Source organism: Anolis carolinensis, unplaced genomic scaffold (assembly GCF_035594765.1).
Source record: "Anolis carolinensis isolate JA03-04 unplaced genomic scaffold, rAnoCar3.1.pri scaffold_13, whole genome shotgun sequence".
In the NCBI taxonomy this organism is placed as follows: domain Eukaryota; kingdom Metazoa; phylum Chordata; class Lepidosauria; order Squamata; family Dactyloidae; genus Anolis; species Anolis carolinensis.
The window spans coordinates 19,672,587-19,699,687 of NW_026943824.1; the positions used below are offsets into that span (position 1 = coordinate 19,672,587).

At 43.0% G+C, this 27,101-nt stretch overlaps 1 protein-coding gene and 1 long non-coding RNA gene across 22 annotated transcripts in view; one reads left to right on the forward strand and one right to left on the reverse strand.

Moving 5' to 3' along the window:
- The first annotated feature begins 34 nt into the window (after nt 1–34).
- Nucleotides 35–17,939, forward strand: LOC134294242 (uncharacterized). The gene is made up of 2 exons (XR_010001207.1): nt 35–945; nt 15,640–17,939. It is a non-coding gene; the product is annotated as an uncharacterized LOC134294242 (long non-coding RNA).
- The window catches only part of mapk8ip3 (mitogen-activated protein kinase 8 interacting protein 3), a 61,916-nt gene continuing 36,873 nt past the window's right edge, over nt 2,059–27,101 (reverse strand). For all 21 annotated transcript variants that reach the window (XM_008122139.3, XM_008122138.3, XM_016997997.2 and 18 more), the window contains 17 exons: nt 25,954–26,124; nt 24,067–24,193; nt 22,706–22,801; nt 21,568–21,729; nt 20,555–20,720; nt 20,142–20,327; nt 19,279–19,465; nt 17,961–18,086; nt 17,211–17,291; nt 16,858–16,925; nt 15,119–15,267; nt 13,216–13,387; nt 11,778–11,891; nt 10,115–10,153; nt 9,146–9,328; nt 7,788–7,934; nt 2,059–5,770 (listed from right to left, as the gene is read on the reverse strand). In XM_008122139.3, the coding sequence (XP_008120346.1) occupies nt 5,649–5,770; nt 7,788–7,934; nt 9,146–9,328; nt 10,115–10,153; nt 11,778–11,891; nt 13,216–13,387; nt 15,119–15,267; nt 16,858–16,925; nt 17,211–17,291; nt 17,961–18,086; nt 19,279–19,465; nt 20,142–20,327; nt 20,555–20,720; nt 21,568–21,729; nt 22,706–22,801; nt 24,067–24,193; nt 25,954–26,124 (2,296 nt within the window). In that variant the 3' untranslated portion in view covers nt 2,059–5,648. The remainder of the gene's footprint in view (nt 5,771–7,787; nt 7,935–9,145; nt 9,329–10,114; nt 10,154–11,777; nt 11,892–13,215; nt 13,388–15,118; nt 15,268–16,857; nt 16,926–17,210; nt 17,292–17,960; nt 18,087–19,278; nt 19,466–20,141; nt 20,328–20,554; nt 20,721–21,567; nt 21,730–22,705; nt 22,802–24,066; nt 24,194–25,953; nt 26,125–27,101) is intronic.

A 27,101-nucleotide genomic window follows, 5' to 3' on the forward strand; every position in this document is an offset into this window, starting at 1 on the left:
CCTGAGGCTGTAAGGAATTGTGGTTTAACCCACTGTGGCTCCTGTTAGGAACACCTGGAGGGACAAAGTTTGCCTAAAAAAATGTAGTTTTTTAGCTTTTTAGTTTTAAGCCTACTGTCACCAACCTGACACACCTGAGAAAGGTAAAATCTACCCCTAAGCAACGGCCAGTCTCTTCTTCCTAAAAAACTAAAAAGTTTATGGTACTTTTTTTTTTGGACAATTCACAGAATCCGTAGCTGCGATAATAGCCATTTGGAGAATCTGGAAGGAAGCAGCAGTTCCAAAAAAAGCAACCTTTATAATCTCTGGGATGTGTCTCTGGAAAGGATAAAAACAGGCTGTGTGTGGCTGGTAACTTGCATCTCCCAGTCTCTTGGCAGCAGGATAATTTTGTCTGGTTTCTTCGCAAGAGGGGAGCGCAAAAAGGCTCCCCCAAGAATGGAGAACAGCAGCCAGTCCCCAGTGGGTCGCACTCCGAGTAATGCAATTATTCTTGCTTTTATGGTCCCTTTGTTTTTCCTGCAACTTTCCAGGCCCTGAGCCCAACTTCCAATCACTAGATGTCAAAATGCCAGTTCCCAAGACAAAGGAATCTGTAAATAGCTACATTTTACATATGGGTTGTTGTGAAATAAACTTTCAGAAGGCAGTTGTTTTCATTCTTGGAAAAGATGTTTGGACTTCAAGATGTTGTGCAATGGATTCTTCAAGACTACGTGGCTCCAGTTGAGTAGATTCACATGTCAGGAGACAGAATTTCTTGATGTTACCACCTATTCAAGATGAGGATGGACGGATTTTTTTTTCTGTTGAAGGTATTTTGATAAAGACTTATTGAAGGTGTTGTAGCAGCTGAGAGGCAGTCCAGATCAGGGCTTCGGATACCTTTTCCCTCTCCGATCCCTTTCTGCCTGAAAAAATTATGTGAATCTGGGTATATAGGTAAGTTGATTTTTTTTTAAGTTGTGTCAGAAGGGCATTAAGAACATACTGCAAGTTGCTTCTGGTGTGAGAAACGTTGCCCTGGGGACGCCCGGATGTGTTACCATCCTGTGGGAGGCTTCCCTCATGTCCCCGCATGGAAGCTGGGGCTGACGGATGGGAGCTCACCCCACCTTGCAGATTCGAACTGCCAACCTTCAGATCTTCAGGTCAGCAGTTCAGCCGGCACAAGGTTTAAACCCATTGTGCTACCGCGGCCCCTATATAGGTAAGTAAAATAGACACAGAAGTCAAACATTTATAAATAAATCAATTTTGACAAGGCTTGACAAACAGGCTGACTTTCCATTTTATGGAGCACAGCTGAAGCATTTCCTGCAGAGTCCACTGTAAATGCTGCATGTTATTGCTAAGAGATTTGTGTAAGTGCCTTAAATAGCCACCAGGTGGCAGCCAGCTGAAACAAATCACTCTGACCAAGAGGTCATGAGTTCGAGGCCAGCTCGGAGCCTGTGTTTGTCTCTGTCTTTGTTCTATGTTAAGGCATTGAATGTTTGCTTTATATGTGTAATGTGATCCACCCCGAGTACTCTTCGGGGTGAGAATGAAGGGCTGAATATAAATACTGAAAATAATAAATAATAATAGTGTCCCCTCAACCCAGCAGTTTCCAGATGTCCTGGATTGCAGTTTTCATTAACGCTTTGCCTCCTTAGAAGATGCTTCAGCTTACTTCATAAAAAGGAGTACCGGCCAGTTTAGTAAGCCTTGCAAATGCGGTTTTGTTATCAGTAATTGTTTGGTTTTTATACCTGTTTTATATACCAATATACCTGGATTCGCGTAAAAATGTCCTGGGCCGGAACTTTGGGTGCTCAGTAGCCAGAACACTTGCTGAGAAACACAGGAAAATTGTCATGTTTGCCAGAAAAAAGAATGACCAAGGACCATAAAGAGGACTAAGAACACTCTGTGGCCACAGAACGTGGCGGATTTTGTGGCAGGAGCCGAGGCCACAGGAATGGCTTTTCTGGAGAGAAGAAACAGGCAACATTCCACAAGAGGGATCCATTACCACGCTGCAGAGGCGGACTCACGCATGGACTCGCATCTGTGATAACAATGTTTTATTACATACAGAACAGATACAGTTTGATTTGTATGATAGAATACAAGGGACAAAGCATAAAGGAGTGGTGTTAACGGGTTTTTCCCCCCACACAGCAGCCTTTTATACATTTGAATCCAAATTGCCAGAGTATTCAGGCCACATTTTTTGAACATCCTTCCGTAGCATACCGATTTGAGTTTTACATACATCACAGTGAAGATGCAGCAGGGAGAGTGTATGTTGAGTCAAACCCCTTTTCTCTCTCTTGCTGTTGACCACTCGCCAGCCTTCTATGACTCTTATCGTATTTTGTGCCAGGTTATGTTTTTATTGAAAGCGCACTTCAAACTCCCAACAAGGCATTTTCCGCCAGGTGAGGCAAACTCAAAGTGACAGGATTTGCAAGGGGCTTCATAGTCCTATACAAGTTTAGAGAATTGAGTTGTTCCATGCAGGAGCAATTGCAGTCTCGGGGGCAAGGGGAAGGCGCTAGGTTAGCCTTGCGTATCGTTCTCTCTCTCTCTCTCTCTCTCTCTCCAAGCGTGGCCTATTTGTCTTCCCAGCTGCCAGGTTTCTAGATATCCAAAGGGGACTCTGCTCTGCACACTCCCCGCTTCAAATGTAAGCTGCTTCCTTTTCTTTGCCCTTCTCTGTCCGCTTTCGAACCCCTTTCTCCATCCATTTCCATCTCATGCATCATACCTCAAGTTGCACTGAGTCAGAACATTCTGCAAGTATATCTTTGCCACGACAACAAACCCACTCCCTGAAGAAACCAATTCAATTCACAAAGTCTGCTCAACGTAGCACTACTCTGAAGCCCATCCCTGGGGATCTACCCCACTTTAAAAAAAGAAATATGCCACACAGACCCCCTCTTCTTAAAAGAGAGGGATCGACAACATCACCTTGCAGCTCATCTCGCCCAAACAACCACCTATAGCGCTATATGTTTCCTCTTACAACTGCATTCTGTTATTGGGGAAGAGGCCTAACTGGAATAGGAACCGTTCCCCTTGATGGTGGTTGAGATGACAAACTGATGAAGCATCTCGGCCTTTTCAAGAAGTTCTAAGATAAAGGTTGGCCTGAAAAACCAAGGGTGGCAATGGTCAAAATCCTGTCTGGACATCAATAGAGGAAATTTAGGAAGCCACCTCAGATATTTGTCCATTGAGCCCAGTATTAATAGCCTGCCACACGGATTGGTAGTGATGCTACAGCCTTTCAAGCGGAGAGTCTTTCCCTCCCCTTCCCCCCCATCAATGAATTAGCAAACTTTAACTGAACTGAGGATCAATGTGACCAAGGGAGAGATAAGATTGCTGTCAATAGGAAAAGGTATTTGCCCACTGCTGTAGTGATTAGATACTCGTACTCCTGAATTCACACTGACTTTGCAACTGCTAGTGCAAGTGAGTTCATCTGTAGAAAATTCCATGAGATTGGGACATTTTCTTGGGATGACCGTTCCCAGAATCGCTCTGCCAACTCGGCCACTTCCAGCACTAGTCATACCTCCATGCCAAACCATGGATGGATTCGTTCCAATTATACAAACTGGCTGTCAAGTTTGGGTCGTGACAGAGACCACCTTGGAGAAGCACCATCCCTGTAAATTTGTAAGAAAATACTCTTAAGGACTGAGATTTCCAAGCAAGAGAATCGCACCTGGGACCATGGTCACCATATGTCTCGAGCTCGCCCCATAAAGGTTAAAGTGCCAAACGAAAGGAAAAAAAATGCAATGCTCAGTTTGAGGAGTGGGTGCCGGGGGAGAAGGACCAAAGACATGGATGTGGTGACAGAGAACGAGACCCGTACATATTATTTTTCTGGCATTCCAAGGCTCTAGCATGGACCCAACCAAGGAGAGGGGATCTAGCCCCGAGTGAGAAGAACGTGGGTGGGAATTCCTAGGACATTTTCTCATGAGGGCACCATGGGATTGCAATTACCAACATACTTCACAACTGGATTGTTTCAAACTGGAAAACGTAGTCATTCACAAGCCTCTGAATCAGCTGCAACCCCTTCCGACCCTCATCCCAGAATAACTTATCTCATTCAGCCATCCATCCACTTGCAGTCACTGCTGCTCCTGTCTGTCCCAGCACAAGTTATGGGTGAACTAAAATCAGACTTTTCTTTCTCCCACCTGCAAAGAAAACACTTCTTTCTATGCCCCTTTCTTCCTGCTCTTTCCACAGATGACAACGCTCCATCTTCCCATCCCAAAGTGTGAGCAGAAGCTCAATTTCCAACGATTCGTTTCCCAAATCAACAGCCAAATACAACTGAGGATTCTGAGAGTTTCACCATTTGCTCCCTGCCAGAAGACAAGACGAACCCAAGCTGGTTCTGAAAACAAGATGGACCTTCGTGGTTTGCTAGCGTTTTCAAAGAACGTCTCAAGATACTTCTTATCTGCCTGCCTCTCCACTCTCCCCAACAATGGCATCGTTCCTTCAGAGCTATCCGATGTGGCCTCTTAGCCTTTCAATTAGGAAATGGCCCGATGTCTTTGTGACTTTTGAATTCCATCCTTCTTCCAAGTCATTCAGAACAACGTCAACAAGCATCTCAATAGTCTCCCATCCAGGTATTTGACAAGGCCGAGATCTGAATAGCTCCGGCCATGAAAAGCCATAGCATGCCTTTGTGGCCGTGCTTTGTGTACAGACGTCTATAATCATCATTTGCACAGCTTACAACAGGCATGGGCAAACGTAGCCTCGCCAGGTGTTTTGGACTTCAACTCCCACCATTCCTAACAGCCTCACTGAGGTGCAAAGCAGACGGACTACAAAATGGAGTCCTGAGTCTGATTATGCTCAGTACAATCGGTACAATAACCCCTCCCAGTAACACCACACACTTAAGCGGCTGAGGGGGAAAAGGAAGGGGCCTGAGGCTGTGAGGAATGGTGGGAGTTGGAGTCCAAAACACCCGGAGAGACTGAGTTTGGCCATGCCTGCCTTACAAGTCCATGTCCTGGATTCCCGAATCAGTTTCCAACCAATTCCCTGGCTGCCTCGGATGCACCTCCCCCCCCCCCCCCCCCCCCCCCCATGGCCAGGTCCCATAGATACACAGCGGGAAAAGCTTCTACATAATCAGTGGAAACCACGTCTTTCTTATTGGCTTGTGGGCTAATTGCATGCCTAATGCTGGAGGGCAAAGTTTGGGGGCAAAGGCAAGAAGCAATTTGGGTTTTTCCCCCCATGCAGATAAATTTGAACCCTCGATGTCACCCAGCCCTTCCGAGCCAGACCTGTTCTTCCCAGTCTATCCTGGCACCCCATTTGCCCCTTTTTAGGAAGCTGGGGAGAACCCAGCCCATTCGTAAAGCTAGCCAGCCCAAGGTGGATGATGAGGATGATGATGCAAAGCTTGGGAGCTTAGAACGTGGGGGGGGGGGGACGGGACACTGCCATCCGGCGTGAGCTTATGGCCCGCCCGGGGTTTGCTTTTTTTTCTTCTTCCAACAGTAGGATGATAATGCAGGAGTTCCGTATTATATACATCTTGGCATTTGGGGAGTTGGGGGTCGGGAAAGTAAACGTTCTCGTGTCAGAAAAGGAGCCTCATCTCATTCTGGGATGTAGGACACTTGCCACACGATGATGTGGCTCCGCTCGGCCTTGGAGAGGATGGGCTTGACCGGGGCCGCCTCTCCCGCACCCTCCTCCGTCTCGTCGTCTTCCCCGTCCCCTGCGGAGAGAAGGCACCCCGTGAATTCGGGGGGGGGGGGAGGGGGGAGGCACGGCAAGGAAGGGTTGCCCCATGTAAGCCACCCCCAGTCCCCGCGGGGAGATGGTGGCGGGGTATAAATAAAGTTTTTATTATTATTATTTTATTATTATAATAAAAGGTTTCCCCCTGACATTAAGTCCAGTCGTGTCCAACTCTGGGGGTTGGTGTGTCAGAGTTTTATATTATTTAGGTCATTTCTTATGTGAAAATGGGTAAGTGTTTGTAAGAATCATGTCCTATCCATGTTTGACCAGCAATCAAGACACCTGTTAAAGACTGAGTACTATTAATAGAGACTAAGTAAATCTTGAGGTGGTGTGTTGTGTGTTTGTGTTATGTGAAGGTGAATGTGAAGGTGCTTGTGATGGTGGCAAAGATGGTATTGCTGTTGAAAAGCTATTGAAGTGGAACCGAAGAGAGGTTTGAGGAGGTTTGAAGACGGAGAGTCCAGAAACCAGAAAGGTTAAAGCTTGAAGATAAGAAAGCTTTGTTTTTGCTGCTGATAAAAGCAAAGGACTGTTTTGTATGTTTTGTTTATATAAATCTTTCTTTACTAAAGGACAGTTTGTTTTGGGGTTTTTTCTCCTTGGACGAAGGGTGCAGCTTCCGCAGAAGGGGTTGAGAGTTTGGAACCCCAGTTTTATAGCTGCGACATGGTGCTCATCTCCATTTCTAAGCCAAAGAGCTGGCGTTGTCTGTAGACACCTCTAATAATAATAATAATAATAATGATAATAATAACTTTATTCTTATACCCCGACCCATCTCCCCAGAGGGACTCGGGGCGGCTTACACGGAGCCAAGCCCGGATGTAACAATATAAAAGCGAACAATGCAATAAAACAAACAATCAATGATAAACAACAATATTGATAAAAACAGTCATAAAAAGTCAGCATACAAGAAAGATATTAAAAAAACATGAATTGAATTTACAAATCTGGGCCAAGGTACAAAATATGTCGAGGTCATCAGGGAGCTGGCGCAGTCATTAAAGTGCTAAGTGTGATCCTGAGAAGGCCTACCTATGGATCTATACTCAATGGGCAAATGGGTCGGACTTACAAAGGTCTAAGGCAGGGCTCCCCAAACTTTTGAAGCAGAGGGCTGGTCCACAATCCTTCAGACTGTGGAGGGGCTGAATTATCATTTGGAAAAAAATACAAACAAATTCCTATGCATACTGCACATGTCTTATTTATAGTGCAACAACAACAACAAAAAAATACAATATTTAAAAATGAAAACAATTTTAACCAACATAAACCTATTAGGATTTCAATGGAAAGTGTGGGCCTGCTACTGGCCAATGAGATAGTCAAGTTAATTAGGATTGTTGTTGTTGTGCCTTCAAGTCATGTCAGACTATGGCCAAGCCCAAGTCTAAAATTATTTATTTATTTACTGCATTTATTTACTACATTTATATCCCACCCTTCTCACCTCGAAGAGGACTCAGAGCAGCTGTATGTACATACAATATATTATATTATTAGCATAGCACAATATTAGCATTATATATTACTATATTGAACTATACCACTATACTATTATATAATATGTAATAAATAACATAATTAATATTATTATATGGTATTAATATTAGTATTATATTGTATAACATAAGATTATTATTAATATTATATGTATATACAATATATTATATTATTAAAACTGATATAAAAATATTATATTATAAAACTGAAGGCAGGGGCCAGGTAAATGACCTTGGAGGACCACATCTTAGTTTGGGGACCCCTGGGCTAAGGGCATGACTGCATGGAGCGCCATTACCGTCCCACCAGAGCGGTACCTATTGATCTACTCACATTTGCATGTTTTTCGAACTGCTAAGTTGGCAGAAGCTGGAGCTGACAGTGGGCGCTCACTCTGCTCCCCGGATTTGAACCTGTAAGTTCAGCGGCTCAACGCGTTAACAGGCTGCGCCACCGAGGGCTCCTCGGACTGAACTTACCGATCCGGAAATCGATGTAGCCTTCTCCTCCGCTCAGCACCAGGACGTTCTTCAGCTTCTGTCCCTCCTCGGCCTCCGCGGCGTCCGTGCCGGGGTTCTCCGAGGGGCTGTCCAGCACGCTCCCATTCAGCGTGGCAAGAACGTTGCCTGGAAAGACGCCAGAGCTTATTCGAGCTGATTGACACATCAAGCAGGAATCACACAGCTCAACCTAATGGTTGGGCTACTTGAGTTCCGCCAACCACTTCATATACATTCTATTCGTCCTATAAATCTAAGGATGTCACTCAGGCATGGGCAAACGTCGCCCCTCCCTCCAGGTGTTTTGGACTCCAACTCCCACAATTCCTAACAGCCGGTAGGCTGTTAGGAATTGTGGGAGTTGAAGTCCAAAACACCTGGAGGGAGGGGAGATGTTTGCCCACGCCTGCTGTGATTCATAGTACCCCCTTTTATATATATATATATATATATATTTATTACAGTCAATGACCAGCAACAGAAAATGTACAAGCATCAGAATAGCGTAGAAACTTATACAATTGGATATTAAGAAACACAGTGAAGGACAAGGTTAAAACATAGTATTGAATATGGTAGTTAAAACGGTATAAAACATTTATATGCTAAAATGGCAAAGGTAAATGCTCAAGTAAATATTAAAACCTTTTAAAACTGTGGCAAGATCTTAAAACTGTGGCAAGATAGTACCCCCTTTTAAAAAAAAAATCAGGACCAGCTTCACTATCAAGGAACCCAGACCAGTTTTAGCCTTTGTCAAAAAGGCCTCTGCCTGTAACGTCTGCAGAAATATATATATATATATATACGAGGGCTATCCTCAAAGTAGGTTACGTTTTGGATTTTAAAAAGGACAAAGTATAGGAGAAATCATTTACCATATGCAGCTGAAACATACATCCCAAAACTACAATCTCATGTAAATTTAAATCTCATTTAAATTTAGCCACGTTTCTTGTAGATAAATGAGTTTGAAAAGTACTGCCCCAGTAAATTTGCTGCCTCTCTCCTCCGTTTCCAACAATGGGGGCGTGGCTGGCAGCGCGGAGTTTTGGCTCCGCTGCAGGAAGGGAGAAGGGGGAAGAGCTGAGGACACAGGCGGGGAATTTACTGGAGCAGTACTTTTCAGACTCATTTATCTATATGAGACGTGCCTAGATTTCAGTGGGGATTACGTGAGATTGTAATATTGGACTGTGTCTTTCAGCTGCATTTGGTAAATGATTTATCCTATACTTTGTCCTTTTTAAAATCCAAAACGTAACCTACTTTGTGGATAGCCCTTGTAGTTTCTACAGAAAGGACCAGAGTATAAGACGGTGACCTCCTCTGCTTACCAGGCACAGAAACAAAGAATTTGACGGCATCCCGATGACCGTGGAAGCAGAGCTGGGCTTGGGCCATGGAGCAGTACGGGATGAAGCTGCTGGCAGACTTGTCGTTGCCGTCATCGCTGCCGTACACGTGTATGACGCCACCCGGCCGGGTCCCTTCTCCAGATGTGGGAGAGGTCTTATTGGCTGGAATGAAAGAGAAGAGGGCAGCAGACATTAAAATAAAAACAGAAGGAAAGGACGCTTCTGCAGAGAATTGTCAAGCTGGAAAAGACCACAAGGAGCAGCCGTTCCAAGGTGCATGATTAAGAATGTACTCAACACACAGAGAACTACATCCTATCTATAACTGAACTTTAATAAGAAATGTGCCTGTATGGTGAATTAATACAGAATGTTTGTGAGTAAACAAGATATGCTATTTTTCAAAGAAAACTTCATTTTTTAATCTCTTAGCGCATATTTTAAACTAAGGGAGAGTATATGTTTTGGGTAACTGCAATTACAACAGCAACTGCAACTTCAAAGAAACAGCCATCCTCTGCTAACGAAATATATTTTTGTAGTGGCCTGTCTTTGTCCTTGGCAGTTCAAAGAAATGGTTCTTCAGTCTAACAGCTGAGTTACCTGTGTGCCATTACACAAATGCTTATGAATATCACTTGTTCAAAGAGTTGACTTCTAACAAGGTTATGCTTTTCTTGACTAGTGTTTTGCAAAATACGGTCTCCACACGTCCATGGAGATTCACATTTACTAAATCGATATGACATCATTTTTTTTTCCTTTTCAATAAAGTTGTGATTGCCATTTATTTCCAAAGGGATGTCTGCCCAGAGACTGGATGCAGTTACAATGATGATAGAAAAATGAGTGCTTAAAGTGACTGGGAGCAAATAGAAAGATCACTGAGTAAATACAGGACGGCATCTAGAGCATCAAAGGAAGGTTGGAAGGAAGTGTGGAACTTACCCCTGAGCCCAAGGAGCTGCCCTCGATGGAGGACGACAGCTAGGCAAAGGAAACATGGAGGAACATATAAGAACACACAGATAGAAGAAAACATTACTTACTGAGAGAAAGAGCAAAAGGGGTCTCTTAATATTGGGTGCATTTGCAAATACTTATAATACTTATAATTGACCATGTCTACCTTGAAATTCTGTTTAGTAGTATTTGAATCCTTGATGGAGTTTATTGGTTTGTATTTGTAAATTTGTGTCTGTTTTTTAATAGAATTGATTTGATTTTGTCTTATGACGTTGTTTATTATGTGTATTATGTTGAACTTTGTTGTGTGGTGTTTTTTGACAATTGAATGTTTTTTATGTTCATGCTGGAAACCGCCTTGAGTCCTCTCGAGGAGATGGAGCGGTATACAAATAAAGTTGTTATTATTGTTATTATAATTACTTGTTTAAGCGAAGGTACCACAGTACATACAAGAAAGGAAACACATGTGTGGCAAATGCCATCTCAGCAACCACTACTCAATAACAAGTAGCATCTCCACCTACAATGTTGCTTTCCAGTCGCACTCAGGTTGGCAAGCCAAAAGGAACCGTTTATTCCAAAGTAAATGACCCAGATAAGACATGGGTGATTGTGTCTGACACAGGGCTTCTTAAACTATGAGTTTCAACCCCAAATGGCGTCCCCTTAGCTCAGTGATGGCCAACCTATGACACGCGTGTCAGCACTGACACGCCTAGCCATTTTTGCTGACACGCTGCTGCATGCAGACTGATTGGATGACTATGTCTTTTGTGCCCAAATTTGGTGTGATTTGGTCCAGTGGTTTTGTTGTTTACTCCATGGGAATTATGCACATTGCGCGTGTGTGTGTGTGTGTATATATATATATATATATATATATATATATAATTTCTATTATTATTCTAGTAGTATATTATCATATTATTACTATTATATTATTTTTATATTATTCATTATTCATGACTACATTATTATTATTATTCATTATTCATGACTAGGATAGAGAGAAATCAGTGTGGAAACTGCAAGAGGTACCTTAGACTGTTGTACATGGAAATAATGGTAGTAAATAGTTTTTGATGTATTGAATACAGTTATATATTTCAATTATACATTTTTGTTATTTAAACTATACATATTGCGAAATTATGGTTTTTTTCTCGAAGTGACACACCACCCAAGTCATGCTCGGTTTTTTGGTGAATTTTGACATGCCAAGCGCAAAAGGTTGCCCATCATTGCCTTAGCTCAATGTTATACCTTTCTGATCTACTTCCATACCCAGGGTCATGGAAAAATGTCTCAGGCAGAAAAGGATCACGAATGGGAAAAGGTTAAAGAAGCCCTGGTCCTGATTACTCTATTGCTAAAGATCCATACCAGAATGTATACAAAGAAAGCAGGACTGGGGATGTTTACATGATTTGCAATGACTACCTGATGGACAGGTTGTCCTCAAACAAATTAACATCATGGCAAGATTTTAAAAACATAGTATCTGGGACTGATGTGATACCGCAAACATGGCTGAAATTGCAGGAGACAATCTTGTGAAGAGAGGAAGCAAAAAGCAGTTCATAGACATGTTCATTCTCCATACAGAGAATATGAATGTGGGTGCCCAGCCAAGGCCACTTACTCTCAGTCAAAGGGATGGAAATGATGACGCCGTTCCCAGTCCCGACCCAGAGGCGATTGCCAGCGATAAGCAAAGCTGTGATCCGCACAAACGAGAAACCCAGCTTCCCAGTTCCTGAACAGAAAGTGCAAAACAGACTTGGTTAGGATCACGTAACTCACTACAGAATAATCTATCTTTTATAAAGATATGTGGCAGGGGTGTCCATTTGCACAGACAGCTTTAACACACAGTGTTGAGGAGCTACCAAAGACACAGCCTACGGAATTTGCATGACCACACCCACTGCCTCTCCCTTAACCCTTTCCTTGCAGTGAATGATGAATGGTCATGAGTTTTCTTGTTTTTCTGTCCAAATTGTCCAGTTCTGCCTGTATCCAATTTATAATGCCAGCAGTATATCTTATGACAGGTATGGCCCAGGTGTTTATGGCCTTGATGGTGTTGCCTCCATTGAGCTTGCTTTTGAGAATTTTTCTGACCCTTTGTGTGTTCACATGTTCATGCTTGATGTTATCCAGCTGTAATATGCCCAGATATTTATAGGCCTCTGGCTGGTGACACATTATTGTTTGGCCATTAGGCATATTTATGCCCTTACTTTCAATGATTTTTCCCTTCTTCAATGCCACTGTCGAGCATTTGTCCAAACCAAACTCCATGCTGATATCAGTGCAAAAAATTTGGACAGTGTTAGTCAGAGACTGGATTTTATTATTATTACTATTATTATTTTATCGACACAAAGACATAGTATGACACAGCAAACGAGATCTATATGCTTGATTTTGTATTACAAAATCACAAGTCGAACACTTCCTAAGTGTTTAGGACTATGTGATGTATTATTATTATTATTACTATTATTATTATTGTCAGCGGTCCATAGTTTCAGATCAGATTCTCTCCCAACTCTTCTTGGAGATGAGAGGATGGGAATCTTGGGCCTTTTACCAAAAGGACTGTGTCAATTGTTTAATGCAAATCATAGAGATTTGAAAAGAAATAAAGACTGCATCAAAAAGGAATTCTAGGGGGAAGGTCTTTGACCAAGCTTTGGAAAACCTGGTGCAGCAATAGACATAAAAGACTCGGAATTTGACCAACGGAACGGCCCGGACTTTGCTTTTGGATCACGCGATATTAATGGTTTTAACTGTATTGTAGTGTGATTTAATATGTATTTTTAAATGACTTTTCTGTAACTTTTTTGTAATTGTTTTAAACAGCACTGAATTATTGGCCATGTTGTTAAGCCGCCCTGAGTCCCTTCCGAGGTGAGAAGGGCAGGGTAAAAGTACAGAAAATAAATGTAAATAAATCAATAAACAAAGGTCAGACATATATGGGAGAGTGAATGGAAAGCCTTCTCTCCTCAGAAGAAAATATCCACCAAAGTCCAAGTAGTGAAAAAGTTTCTGTCTCTGTTTTGCTTTACCTAACATTTTGCTGACGTAGGGCTCGATGTCCACATCCTGGAGGTGCTGATGGGTGTGCGCGTGGTAGAGCCTCAGCGTGGAGTCCAGGCGGATGGAGACCCAGACGCCGTCCCCAATCCACGCCAGCTGCCGGATCTGGCTCTCCCGCCGAGGGTGGGCGTCGAAGGACGTCTGGCAAAAGGAGATCGGAGGGGTTGTGGGTGATGGCAGCTTAGCAGACATTTCTATTCCCAGGGCTACCTTTCCAAACACTAACCACAAACTGCCTTCTTCAACAAATAACAACCAATTACAAAATATGTGCTGTATACACTCAAAGATAAGCCGAATTTTTCAGCCCTGAAAAAGCCTCCCTCGGCTTATAATGTTATTATTGTCATTATTATTATTAAGTCATTGTTCATACCATATTGTTTTTGTTGACTCAACTTTTCCACTTACAGAGCTAGTTTACTGTTTTTCTTTGAACTGCAGTAAATATTCAAAAAACATTTAATGTCTACTGTTGCCTCAATGTAATTTTATTGGTATCTATTTTTATTTTGTAATTTAACTGTAGCTGCTGCATTTCCCACCCTTGGCTTATAGGTAAAGGTAAAGTTTTCCCCTGACATTAAGTCCAGTCGTGACCGACTCTGGGGGTTGGTGCTCATCCCAGTTTCTAAGCCGAAGAGCCGGCGTTGTCCATAGACACCTCCAAGGTCCTGTGGCCAATGGCATGACTGCATGGAACGCCGTTAACTTCCCGCCGGAGCAGTACCTAGTGATCTACTCACATTTGCATGTTTTCAAACTGCTAGTTGGCAGAAGCTGGGGCTAACAGCGGGCGCTCACTCCGCTCCCCTGGTTTGCACCTGGGACCTTTCAGTCTGCAAGTTCAGCAGCTCAGCGCTTTAACACACTGAGCCACTGGAGGCTCCTTATTATTACTAAGTTATTGTTAATACCATATTGTTTTTGTTGACTCAACTTTTCCACTTACAGAGCTACTTTACTGTTTTTCTTTGAAATACAGTAAATATTAAAAAAAAACATTTAATGCCTACTGATGCCTCAATGTAATTTTATTGGTATCTATTTTTATTTTGAAATTTAACCGTAGCTGCTGCATTTCCCACCCTTGGCTTATACTCAATAAGTTTTCCCAGTTTTTTATGGTAAAATGAGGTGCATCGGCTTATATTCGGGTCGGCTTATACTCGAATATATATAGTAGCTGTTTTTAAATATATTGGAATGTTTACGGTGCCAAAATAGGAACATGTCCCCTTGATCTGGTCATGTAAGTGTTATTTATTGCTATAATTGTATTGTTTTACTTTGTTTAATAATGTGTATTATGTTGCTATGTAATGTTTGTGTTGTTTTTATGATTGGAAACCACCCTGAGTCCCATCCGGGAGATAGGGCGGTATATAAATAAAGTTTTATTATTTTACTAGCTGTGCCCGGCCACGCGTAGTTGTGGCTAGGACTTAATTTTTCTTTTCTTTTTGTTGTATGAACGTAGAGGCGTGGATGAGAGGTTGTGCTGTCAATTTTTGAGGTTGTGGGGCATTTAGTTTAGTTTATTTATTTATTTATTTATTAAACTTATATACCGCTACTCCCAGTTTGGCTCGGAGCGGTTTACAAAAATAGATTAAAACAATACACTTGGCTTTAAAATAACAATAAAAACAATAAAAACAACAATAAAAGCAAGAAAAAGTTGTTTTGTCCGGTGCCGTGATTCCATTACCCTTTTATATATATACATTTATATATGTCTGATTGGAACGCAACCAAAGTTACTATTGAGTGAACTAATACAGCAGGCCACCCCCCAGGTGTTTTGGACTTCAACTCCCACAATTCCTAACTGCTTATTATGGTCCCTTTCAAGAGTTGCCCTTGCCTGACCTCGATCTGCATGGTCTTTGGCTGGATGACGTGGATCTTGTTCTTGTAGCCGCACCAGACTCGGTCATAGACCACCGCCATGCAGCGGATGGAATGGTGTGTGTGGCCCAGGTCCATGAGGTGGTAGTTGCTGAGGTCCCACTGACCATCTAGAGGCAAAGAGATCAAGGAAGCAGGAGGAGAGATAAATAAAGTAAGAGAAGACATATTGCGCCTGGAACTAGCTCCATGCGCCGTGCCCTCTGAGCAATGCTCCCCTTTGTGTCCATCTATCAAAGCAAATCAGGATTTTCAGCTTATGCTTATACCAAAAACAAATTTAGGAGCGCGCTGGGTCCAGTTGTCAGACATAAAGCCCAATTTGAAAACTGAAGTACAAAAGCGAAAAAATTTCATTCCTCACTTTAGGTGTGCATCCAGTATTTTCTGTACCAAAAATAATGTTTCTGGTTATATCCAATGCTTTTGCACCAAAATAAGGGCTTGTGGTTATACCTAAAACACTTTCTCTTTATTTCCAGCCCTAAACACCCAGGCAATAGGAGTAGATGAACGAAGGAAGAACCTTGCGGATTCACAACACTGAGGGACAAAATTAAGAGTTATGCGGGGAATAAAAGTCTTCTGAAGGGTCCCATGAACCAAGAGGTTTGGTCCAGACCATAATAAAAAAGGACAAAAGAAGAGCTGCAAGGCCAAGAACAAGCCACGAGAGTCAAGACAAAGCTCCACCCAGAGGAAAAAGGTTCTTACCAGGCATCAAGGGAACCACTGACCACAGAGGGAAGCTGAGGAAGAAACACAACCTACAACCTATCTACAGACCCACTAAGAAGATCCAACAAATGCTATGCTCAGGAAAGGAGAAAAGGGATCTTCTCACCTCTGCGGGAGTCTACCGTATTCCAAGTCTACATAGGAACCTCCAAATGCAGCAGCATTGACCAAACACGAATCAAGGGAGATGAAAGGCATTGCAGACTCACTCAACCAGCCATAGCAGAGCACTTGAGGAGCCAATCTCGACACAGCAGATTACTGGAGAACACAGAAATGCTGGACCACTCTCACAACCACCATGTCAGGCCACACACAGAAGCCACTGAAATCCACAAGCATGTGGACAACTTCAACAGAAAGGAGGAAACCATCAAAATGAACACAATCTGGCTCCCGGTATTAAAAAACTCTAAAATCAGGATAGTAAACAACTAACAACACTCTAAAAACAGGGGAATTCCATACAGGGAACAATCGGGGTCAGCTAGCACCTGCTAACAAAGGATTCCCTCAGATGGGAAGCAGCCAGGCCTTGAAGCAGCCAGGCTAATTAATGTGAATCAACATGATTAATTGCAACGTTCACACTTGCCTCAAGCAGAGTAGAGTTTTCTCCCACCCTGGATATTATTCCACAGATATATAAACCTCCCTTGCCTAGTTTCCAACAGACCTCACAACCTCTGAGGATGCCTGCCATAGATGTGGGCAAAACGTCAGAATGCTTCTGGAACATGGCCAGACAACCTGGAAAACTCACAGTAACCCATTGACTCCGGCCATGAAAGCCTTTGACAACATATTGGACAATTTTTTTTCCAAAATGCCAGGTTCTGCCCATTGCGGTGCATCTGTCTACTTTGTAGATGGTTTGTCTGGTTAAACCTCACAAGCACTGAATGTCCAAATGCTAAGGAAAGGTTGCCCAAAGCTGTACAGTCCGGCTGCCGGGATCTCACCTTCTCCTCGGTGGAATATAGCCAGGGTCCCATCAGCCAGGGCCACCAGGACACGGCCTTTCACGTGCCTGAAAGCACAAGGGGAGGGCATCAATTTCGGAGGAAAAAGGAGAAAATGCTCCTGTGTCGTGATGGGGAATTCAGAGCTGAATTTGGCAGCCTGAGATCCCAGTCCTTCTATTACAAAGTAAACACAACAGCCAGATTTCTAGCTACGAGGACCTTTTAAAAAAGCAGGTGGTGATGGGAAAAGGACCTGACTGGATTTCCTGGGGTTCAACAACCACGGGGTTTTTTCCCCTATAAGCTTCAAGTCCCTTTTTACTGTGTAATAATTAAATCTGTCCACTTACACCAGGCTCAGCACTGAGTCCTTCAGCTTGATTGAGTGCAGGCATTTCTTCCAGTTTGAGACGGCTGAGTGCACATACAACCTACCACAAAGAAAGTTAGTTTAGTTTGGGCATCAGGCCAATCCCCATTGCAAATAGTGCTATGAGAGAGAAAGAGAGAGAGAGAGCACTTCCATATCTTCTGGCACAACACTAATTAGAACGCTATAATCATCTGGAGAGGATCTTCTCTCTCCCATCATCCTCTGGTGGGAACATGGAAGAGCTCCCAGTCTCTGAAACGCCTTCCCGAGAGAGACCAGGAGGCCTTTTCCCTGCTTGACTTTTGAATGCTGATGAAAACATTCCTCTGAAATTCAGCTTGTATTGTAATCTGGATTTAAACATTGGTTTTATATACAGCCTCTTTCGACACAGTTTCCAAGGCTTCTCCCCACCACCCCCAAAGAGACTCAAAAGATACACCCTGACTGGCCCTCTAACCCAGCCCCACGGAGCACTTTGCTAATCTACTATTACAACCTCACTGTTTTTAAATTCTATGTTTTTAATAAGTGTGTTTTTATTCTTTTTGGTTAATGTGCAAATATTACAATTGGTGCATGTTATTGTTTATTGATGTATTGTATATTGTTATTGTTTTGTATTTGATATTTCTGTGAGCCGCCCCGAGTCTCCTCCAGGGGAGATGGTGGCGGGATACAAATAAACTTATTATTATTATTATTATTATTATTATTAAAGTCCTACCAGCCAGTCTGTGCTCCAAGCCACATGGTGGGGGCGGCGCTTGTGACAGCTCCGCCGGTGCCGCCGTTTGTCTCTTGGTCTTGTGTCGTTGCGGTGCTCGATTCTGTCTTTGTCTGCCCATTCTCACTATCAAAAGGGAAATACAGAAAAGGTCCTTACATCAATGGTTTGGATCAAACTAGGATAAACAATTCAGCCACTACAGGGGAATTCTATTTACACAGAATCATGCGTAGCTCCACTTACAAATCAGTATGCACCTCAATCTCCATTGGAAATGTACCCGTATATACTCAAGTATAAGCCAACCCGAATATAAGCCGAGGCAACTAATTTACTACCAAAAACTGGGAAAACTTATTGTCTCGAGTATAAGTCGAGGATGGGAAATGATGCAGCTACTGGTAAATTTCAAAATAAAAATATAGACATCAATGAAATTATATTAATTGAGGCATCAGTAGGTTAAATGTTTGAATATTTACATAAAATGGTAATTTAAGAAAGAACTGCCCAACTTTGATTAAACCATTATTCTAACCTTCTTCAATGTAAATATGCTTAGTATCCTTCCAATAATAATAGAGTAAAATAATAAATGTAATAATAATATTAATAATAGGTAAAGGTTTTCCCCTGATGTTAAGTCCAGTCGTGACCGACTCTGGGGGTTGGTGCTCATCTCTATTTCTAAGCCCAAGAGCCGGCGTTGTCCGTAGACACCTCCAAGGTCATGTGGTCACTGGCATGACTGCATGGAGCGCCCTTACCTTCCCGCTGGAGCTGTACCTATTGATCTACTCGCACTCTGGGGGTTGGTGCTCATCTCCATTTCTAAGCCAAAGAGCCGGCGTTGTCCGTAGACACCTCCAAGGTCATGTGGCCACTGGCATGACTGCATGGAGCACCGTTACCTTCCCGCCGGAGCAGTACCTATGGATCTACTCACATTTGCATGTTTTCGAACTGCTAGGTTGGCAGAAACTTCTGTGCCACGTTTGGTTCAATTCCATTTTTGGTGGAGTTCAGAATCCTTTTTGAGTATAGGTGAAATATAAATCCCAGCAACTACAACTCCCAAATGACAAAATCAATCCCCCAACCCCACTAGTATTTAATTTGGGAGTATTGGGTATTTGTGCCAAAGTTGGTCCAGTGAATGCCAATACAGACAGGAGCAAAATGACAGTTATGAAGTCACAATGAAAATAATGTTATGGTTGGGGGTGACCACCACATGAGGAACTGTATTAGGAAGGTGGAGAACCACTGTTTGAGAGGCAGCACAAAATGAATGGAGTCCAGTGATGAGACATACCTGGTCTGCCTCGTGGGCACCTGAGCTGGGGTTGGGTCTGTAAACACATGCTCTGTCGGTGGGCATGTCCGCACAAGGGTTGGCTCCATTTCGGTCACACCGTTTTCTGGCACCTCCGTGGCTTCGGTGGCCTCCTCGGTGGACTGGGACTGGTTGATCTTTCCATTACTAACTGCAGACTCCTCGTCTAAAAAGTGGGGAGAACATAAAATGAAGTTGGGGGACAAGGGAAGTCGCTCATTCATTACATAACCAGTTACTGTATCTGACATGTTTGTTGTTTACGCTCATCCAGCTGACTCTGACTTATAGTGACCCTGTGGATGAGAGTCACTCTTATCATCAAGAGCCCTGCTCAGGTCCTTGACTGAGTCCATCCATCTACAATAAAGACGACTCTTTTTCTACTGCCTCTACCTTACCCCACATTATTGTCTTTTCTAGTGAAACATGCCTTCTTTGTGCACTAGCCATGATGAAGGAGGAATATAGGATTACAAATTGGTAAAATATGAGCTCTGACAACTACCAGTCTGCCCAATAATGATAGCAGTAGTGTCAACCTTTAATTTTTTTATTAAATACAGGAAAACAGTGGCTTATAATTTCTATATAGAAGTTGTGCTTTTTAAAAAACAGAATCCCAATATATCTGAATTCTGAAAAACTAATTGATAAATTGGACAGTCTTTTAAAATTTAATGGGTTCCCTAAGACATGTTTACAGTGCAGTGAGCTTTGCTCAGAACCTGGGCAAAGGGATTCAAGAGGGACATTGACACTAAATGTCCAGAGGAAGGCTTAGGGGACTGGGTATGAATTCCTTGTTGTAATGGACGAGGTGCAAGTGATCAGAACCGTACTTTGCCCTTTGTCCAGCACCGGGGTGTCTCCCCTCGAGGAGCAGTTGCTGCTGGGGACGTTGCACCGGGTGGCACAGCCCACCAGCGTGATGCCTGCCAAGACTCCATCTGTGCCCAACGACTCTTCGGGGTTCACGTCTCCCTCCAAAAAGATTTCTCCAGGAGGATAATCCGTGTCACAGGCCGCTGCAAGGGGAAGAGGGAAGAAGCCTCTGATATCGGCAAACAAGGAGCGGAAAAGGCCATCTGGGCCAACTCTGGCCCTCCCTCCAGATGTTTTGGACTTCAACTCCCACCATTCCTAACAGCAGGCTGGAGGGAGGGCCGAAGTCGGCCCATGCCTGCGCTGTAATGCAGAAATACACAACCAAAGCACTCCTGAAAGATGCCCGTTTTTTCTTATCTTTGCTTACCGGGAATGCTGGAAATACAAAGCACGTGAGCATTGCAGACTGTGAAATGGTCCACCACGGTGCCTGGTTGGTTGGCATCGATGATCACAACTTTGCTTGTAGACAAGGTGCTTGTGAGGATCCACACTCGGCTGGACGTGGCATCCATTTCATACAGTTCTTTGGTCTGTAGGGAGCAAAAGGTAATAATCATGGGGCACTGAATGCTTGCCTTTTATGTTTGGAATCTGCCCCGGGTCCCTTCAGGGAGTTTATTATTGACACAACAACGTTGTATGACACAGCAAACAAGATAGCCATGCTGAGTTTCATATCACAAAATCACAAGTCGAACACTTCCCAAGCGTTTAGGACTGTGTGATGTATTTTCAGATGATGCGCGCAGATCCCAGTAAGGTTTATTATTATTATTATAAAGTTGTTGTTGTTATTATTATTATTACTACTACTACTATTATTAACTAAACCTCACAGTTGTACTGCCAACTCTTATTTTACATTGATTTGTTGTGCTAATGGAATGGTGTTTCTCTTGAATTTAAAGCTAAAGATGGCTGACCCAGGCCGCCATCTTTTCTGTGATTACTACTCCCCTTTGTATTCACACTCCACTAAGACAAGAAGTGGCTTTTGTGAACAATCCTTGACTCCTCTGTACCTAAAAGGAATTTTCTGCTGCTATTGGAGCCTTAAAAATTGGCCTTTCTTGGTCAATTGCATCTCCTCCACGTCAAGCTGATCTGGGGCCGATCCTTGCTCCCAAAGCTCTACTCTCAAAGCCCAGCGATGTATCTTTGTTCAAGTAATAGGGACAAATTACTTTTTTAAAAGTTAATATTCCAAGCACTGGCAGAAAAACACAGGTAAGAGCATTGTGTCTTTAAGTACAGCTAATCAGTCCTGCTATACTACAGCTGGTTCTTGAAAAACAGTACAGATAACAACCACATCTAAATGTGTATGCTCTAGCAGGAGAAAAAGAGAGCACGAAAGTCCAGACTTTTTGCCCCGACCTTTTTCTTTTCGGGAGACGTGTGGCTGCTCTTGGCACTCTCTTCTGCTCCAATCCGGTCACAGGTGAGGGGGTCACACCCTGGTTCTGGTTTCTGTCCATTTCCAGGATCCTGTTCCACAGGCTTCCAACCTGTTAGGTTGACACCAGCTGCACACCACAACTAAAAAGAGACAAAGAACAATGCACAATTAACATGAAGGTAAAGGTAAAGGTTTCCTCTGATGTTAAGTCCAGTCATGTCTGACTCTGGGGGTTGGGGCTCATCTCCATTTCTAAGCCAAAGAGCCGGTGTTGTCCGTAGGCACCTCCAAGGTCATGTGGCCGCTGGCATGACTGCATGGAGCGGCCTTACCTTCCCACCAGAGCAGTACCTATTGATCTACTCACACCCTGGGGGTTGGGGCACATCTCCATTTCTAAGCCAAAGAGCCGGTGTTGTCCGTAGGCACCTCCAAGGTCATGTGGCCATTGGCATGACTGCATGGAGCGCCCTTACCTTCCCACCAGAGCAGTACCTATTGATCTACTCACACCCTGGGGGTTGGGGCACATCTCCATTTCTAAGCCAAAGAGCCGGCGTTGTCCGTAGTCACCTCCAAGGTCATGCGGCCACTGGCATGACTGTATGGAGTGCTGTTACCTTCCTGCCGGAGCGGTACCTATTGATCTACTCACATTGATATGTTTTCCAACTGCTAGGTTGGCAGGAGCTGGAGTTAACAGCGGGCGCTCAAGCCGCTCCCGGAATTTGAACCTGGGACCTTTCGGTCTGCAAGTTCAGCAACTCAGCGCTTTAACGCACTTCGCCACCGGAGCTCCTTAATATTAGTTTTTTTATTTTTAAATGGAAAGAGGGTGATGCATTTTCAACAACAAATCTAGATTCAGCAAAACCACAAAAGTGTTAAAGAGTTTAGAAAAAAATGCCCTTTTTTGACAAATTTAAGAATTTCCCAGCCCACCGGCAACTGGACACATTGGCTGGCGATTCTGGTCTAATCAAGTAAGGCCCAATTGTTGGAATGCCCTTTGGAGGCTCAACTGGAGCCGACATGTGTTTCTTTCTTGCACCCATTCAAAATATAATAGAGCCCCCTATTCCCACCCCAGTTTTGCCCCTTTGCAACATCATTCACCTTCATGGTTGGGTCTTTCTCTACGAGAGGCCGGCAGTACACGGGCACGGGGACGTTCTTCATCCGGTTGTCTTCCTGGCCGCCGTTGGGGCTCAGCTGTTGGGGCAGAAAGAACAGGACACAGCCAGCTCATACACTGGAATGTCATGTCAAGCATTTATTTTCACCAGGGAAAAATTCTACTGGTGTATCTTGTCCAATATTTTCTTTCCCAGTCGCCAGCAAGGAGACAATATTTCACATAACCTACTTCTCTCATTCATATTTATATCCACATACGTGTCTGCGTTTGTGTTGAGGGATTTACAAGAAGTAAAACAGAATGTAATAGTCATTACATCTGCCTTCTATTTATGCAATTAGTTGATTGCAACTGGCAAAAGGGACCTGCATTTCAGCCCAAGAGCTGTTAAGACATCTCTGTCATGCTTCTCTTTCCTTCCCGGCTCTGGAACTCTCTCCCCAGGAAGACCTGGATGTTTGGGCTGGCCTTTGGAGAGACAGCTATTGGATGACCAGCCTCATTATAATTCTATTCTGAATGTTATTAGGTTCCTTTCATCGGGGTATTTTAATCTAATGATTTTATCTTATATTGCTGCTATAGTCCCCCCCCCCCCCTCCTCCACCTTTGAAGTTGACCGAATGGCACTGGTGGTTGTTTGATATTATTACTGTTGTATAAACCTTTGTTTTAACTTCTGTTTTATCATCTTCTTGTGTTTTAAACTGTGTATATTGTTTAGTGTATTTGCGCTGTGACTTTTGTAACGTTGTGAGCCGCCCCGAGTCCCCACGGGGAGATGGTGGCAGGGTATAAATAAAGTTTTATTATTATTATTATTATTATTATTATTATTATTATTAGGCAGGCCCCTACCCTCCTTATCTTTCGAAAGAGCCTGAAAACGTGGCTCTTCCAACAGGCTTTTGGCGATTGATTTCTAAAGCTTGGGCTCACCCAATTGTCTATTTCTTTTTATAGCATTTTTCACTCTGTGAGCCGGACCTATTCTCCCTGTGCACTCCTTCCCTAGCATGGCAGCGGGACTACTGTCTCGGCTACCTACCTCTCCCCTAATTATAGCTCGCACTACTTGCACTTTTTGGCCCAGTTCGTTTTGTGTATGATTCTTTGTATATGCGATCTTATTTGTTTTTATTTTTTATGTTTTTATATTGTGAGTTTTATATTGTCTGTTTCGCCCATGTAAGCCGCCCCAAGTCCCTTCGGGGAGATGGGGTGGGTTATAAAAATAAAGTTATTATTATTATTCCCAAGCTTGGACTTGGCACGGCTAGATTCCCTCCTGTGGCCCCCGGATCCTTCCTTCCGTCCGCTTGTGGCGATGGGCGGCTACCTGCTTGTACTTGGCCGGAAGGCTCCAGCCACAGGCCTGCAGGCGCCCGTCGTCGTTGCGCACATGCTCCCGGACTTGGCGGTACTGCTCCCGCTTCTGCTCGCGACGTGCCGTTGATGTGCAGTCACTGAAAAGAGAACCAACAGCTATTATATTTATTTACACCTTGCTTTATCTCCCTGGAAGGGAACTCAAAACGACTTAACATAAAAGTATCAGCATAATCATTAAAATATACAACCTAACATAAGAGTGTCACTATAACCATTTAAAATATACAGATATACGAATATTAAAACAGGATTAAATATAAACCGTTATAAATCATTAAAATAAATTCAAAGTTTAAAACCACAGCGCCCCTGAGGTTCTTAAGGACCATAATATTTAAAGGTCTGTCTAAATCAGGGGTCCTCAAACTTTTTAAGCAGACGGACGGTCCACAATCCTTCAGAGTGTTGAGGGGCCCAATTATCATTTGAAAAAAACCAAAACAAACAAATTCCTATGCACACTGCACATGTCTCATTTCAAGTGCAAAAAAACAAACAACCCCAAAAGCCTTTGTTTGGGGAGCCCTGGTCTAAATAAAAAGGTTTTATTGAATAAAAAGTATAGCAAGGAGGGGCCATTCTCTACTGTCCAAGCACGTGAAATAAATATGCTTCATTGACGCCAACTATAAAATACAGATTATCTGATTGGAACTGGATTATATCGTAGTGTAGACTCAAGACCCTTCCACACAGCTATATTACCCAGAATGCCAAGGCAGATAATCCACAGTAGGGGCTTTGAACTGGATTATCTTGAGTCCACACTGCCATATAATCCAGTTCAGTGTGGATTTTATACAGCTGTGTAGATGGGGCCTCATATAATCCAGTTCTAAACAGATAATATAAGATAATAATAATAATATTTTATATATATATATATATATACACACACACACACACACACACATATATACACAGTAGAGTCTCACTTATCCAAGCTAAACGGGCCAGCAGATGCTTGGATAAGCGAATATCTTGGATTATAAGGACTGATCAAGGAAAAGCCTATTAAACATCAAATTAGGTTATGATTTTACAAATTAAGCACCAAAACTTCATGTTATACAACAAATTTGACAGAAAAAGTAGTTCAACACGCAGTAATGTTATGTTGTAATTACTGTATTTACGAATTTAGCACCAAAATATCACGATATATTGGAAACATTGACTACAAAAATGGCTTGGATTATCCAGAGGCTTGGATAAGCAAGGTTTGGATAAGTGAGACTCTACTGTATACACAGCATTTATATCCTGCCCTTCTTTCTCACCCCGAAGGGGACTCAGGGCGGATCACATTACACATATAGGCAAACATTCAATGCCTTTTAACATAGAACAAAGACAAACAAACATAGGCTCCGAGCGGGCCTCGAACTCATGACCTCCTGGTCAGAGTGATTCATTGCAGTGATTCATTGCAGCTGCTCTCCAGCCTGCGCCACAGCCCGAGCCCATTAGCATGGTTTTAAGCCAGTCTAGAGTTCAAAAGGGTGGTGATGTCACACAGCACCCAGGAATGTAATTTAAAAAGACAGATTTGTTCAGGACAGACTGTGTTCATCATCTGGGACCATACTGAGTGATCATACTGGTTCACTGAGATGAGTTATTTTCAGTTATTTTCCTAGGATACTGGACATAATCTCTAAAATCAGGACAGCAACAGGGGGCCGGGCACCGCTAGTAACATAATAAATATAAAAGAAGATGCTGGGCTTCAGTTGGTTTTTGTCCAACTGCAGTTGCATCGTTGGGGTTTCAGACCAGTGTCTGAACCAAAGAGCTGAACTGAGAAGCCAAGGGAAAGGAAAGACGAACTTACTCGTCCGGGAAGAACTCCAGGGTGCGGCTCCCGGCCGAGATCTGGCACATGGTGTGGCTGCGGCGCTGGCTGAACCCGGCAGCCGTGGGGGATTTGTAGTGGATGTTCATCGAGGGATAACTCCTCTTTGCTGGTGGAGGGCTGGAGGAGGAGCTGAACAGGCGGCTGAAGCTGGAGAGAAAGACACGACACTCCGGCACATGACCATTCTGAATCATGACTACTTCACAAAGCACTAGAGATCATTACTTGAGAAAGAAATAGTTACTGTATATACTCGAGTATAAGTCGAGTTTTTCAGTCCTTTTTCAGGGCTGGAAAAGCCCCCCTCAGCTCATGCTCGAGTGAGGTCCTGGTCGGCTTATATTCGGGTCGGTTTATACTCGAGTATATAGGTAATCAGAATTGGACAGTCTTATCTTAAGTTTTATGTAAATATTCGAAAACATTTTATCTATTGATGTCTCAATTAATGTAATGCTATTTTTATTTTTAAAATTTACCAGCAGCTGCTGCATTTCCCACCCTTGGCTTATACTCAAGTCAATACGTTTTCCCAATTTTTTGTAGTAAAATTAGGTGCCCCGGCTTATATTCGGGTCGGCTTATACTCGAGTATATAGGTCATCAGAGTTGGACAGTCTTGTCTTACGTTTTATGTAAATATTCAAAAACATTTTATCTATTGATGTCTCAATTAATGTAATGCTATTTTTATTTTTGAAATTTACCAGCAGCTGCTGCATTTTCCACCCTTGGCTTACACTCAAGTCAATACATTTCCCAGGTTTTTTTTGGTAAAATTAGGTGCCTCGGCTTATATTCGGGTCGGCTTATACTAGAGTATATATGGCATATTCTACTCATATATTTCCCCCAATACATGGGAGTTACAAGACTGAAATGCCCAGCTAGACAACTTCAGTAGGTTTTTTTTTCCTGGGGCCTACCACCCAAATATTTCTTTAAAATTAAAAAAGCCAATTTTTTCATATAGCAAGGCTGCATATTTTGCTTGAGGAAAGGACTAATGCTCATGGAGGGTTCTAGAAATGGCAGTTCTTCTTTAAATGACCAAATTTATTTTCTGGAGGAATTCATTTGAGAAAGTTAGGAGCCTACAAAGCCTGGGAAGGGTGTGTGTTTCC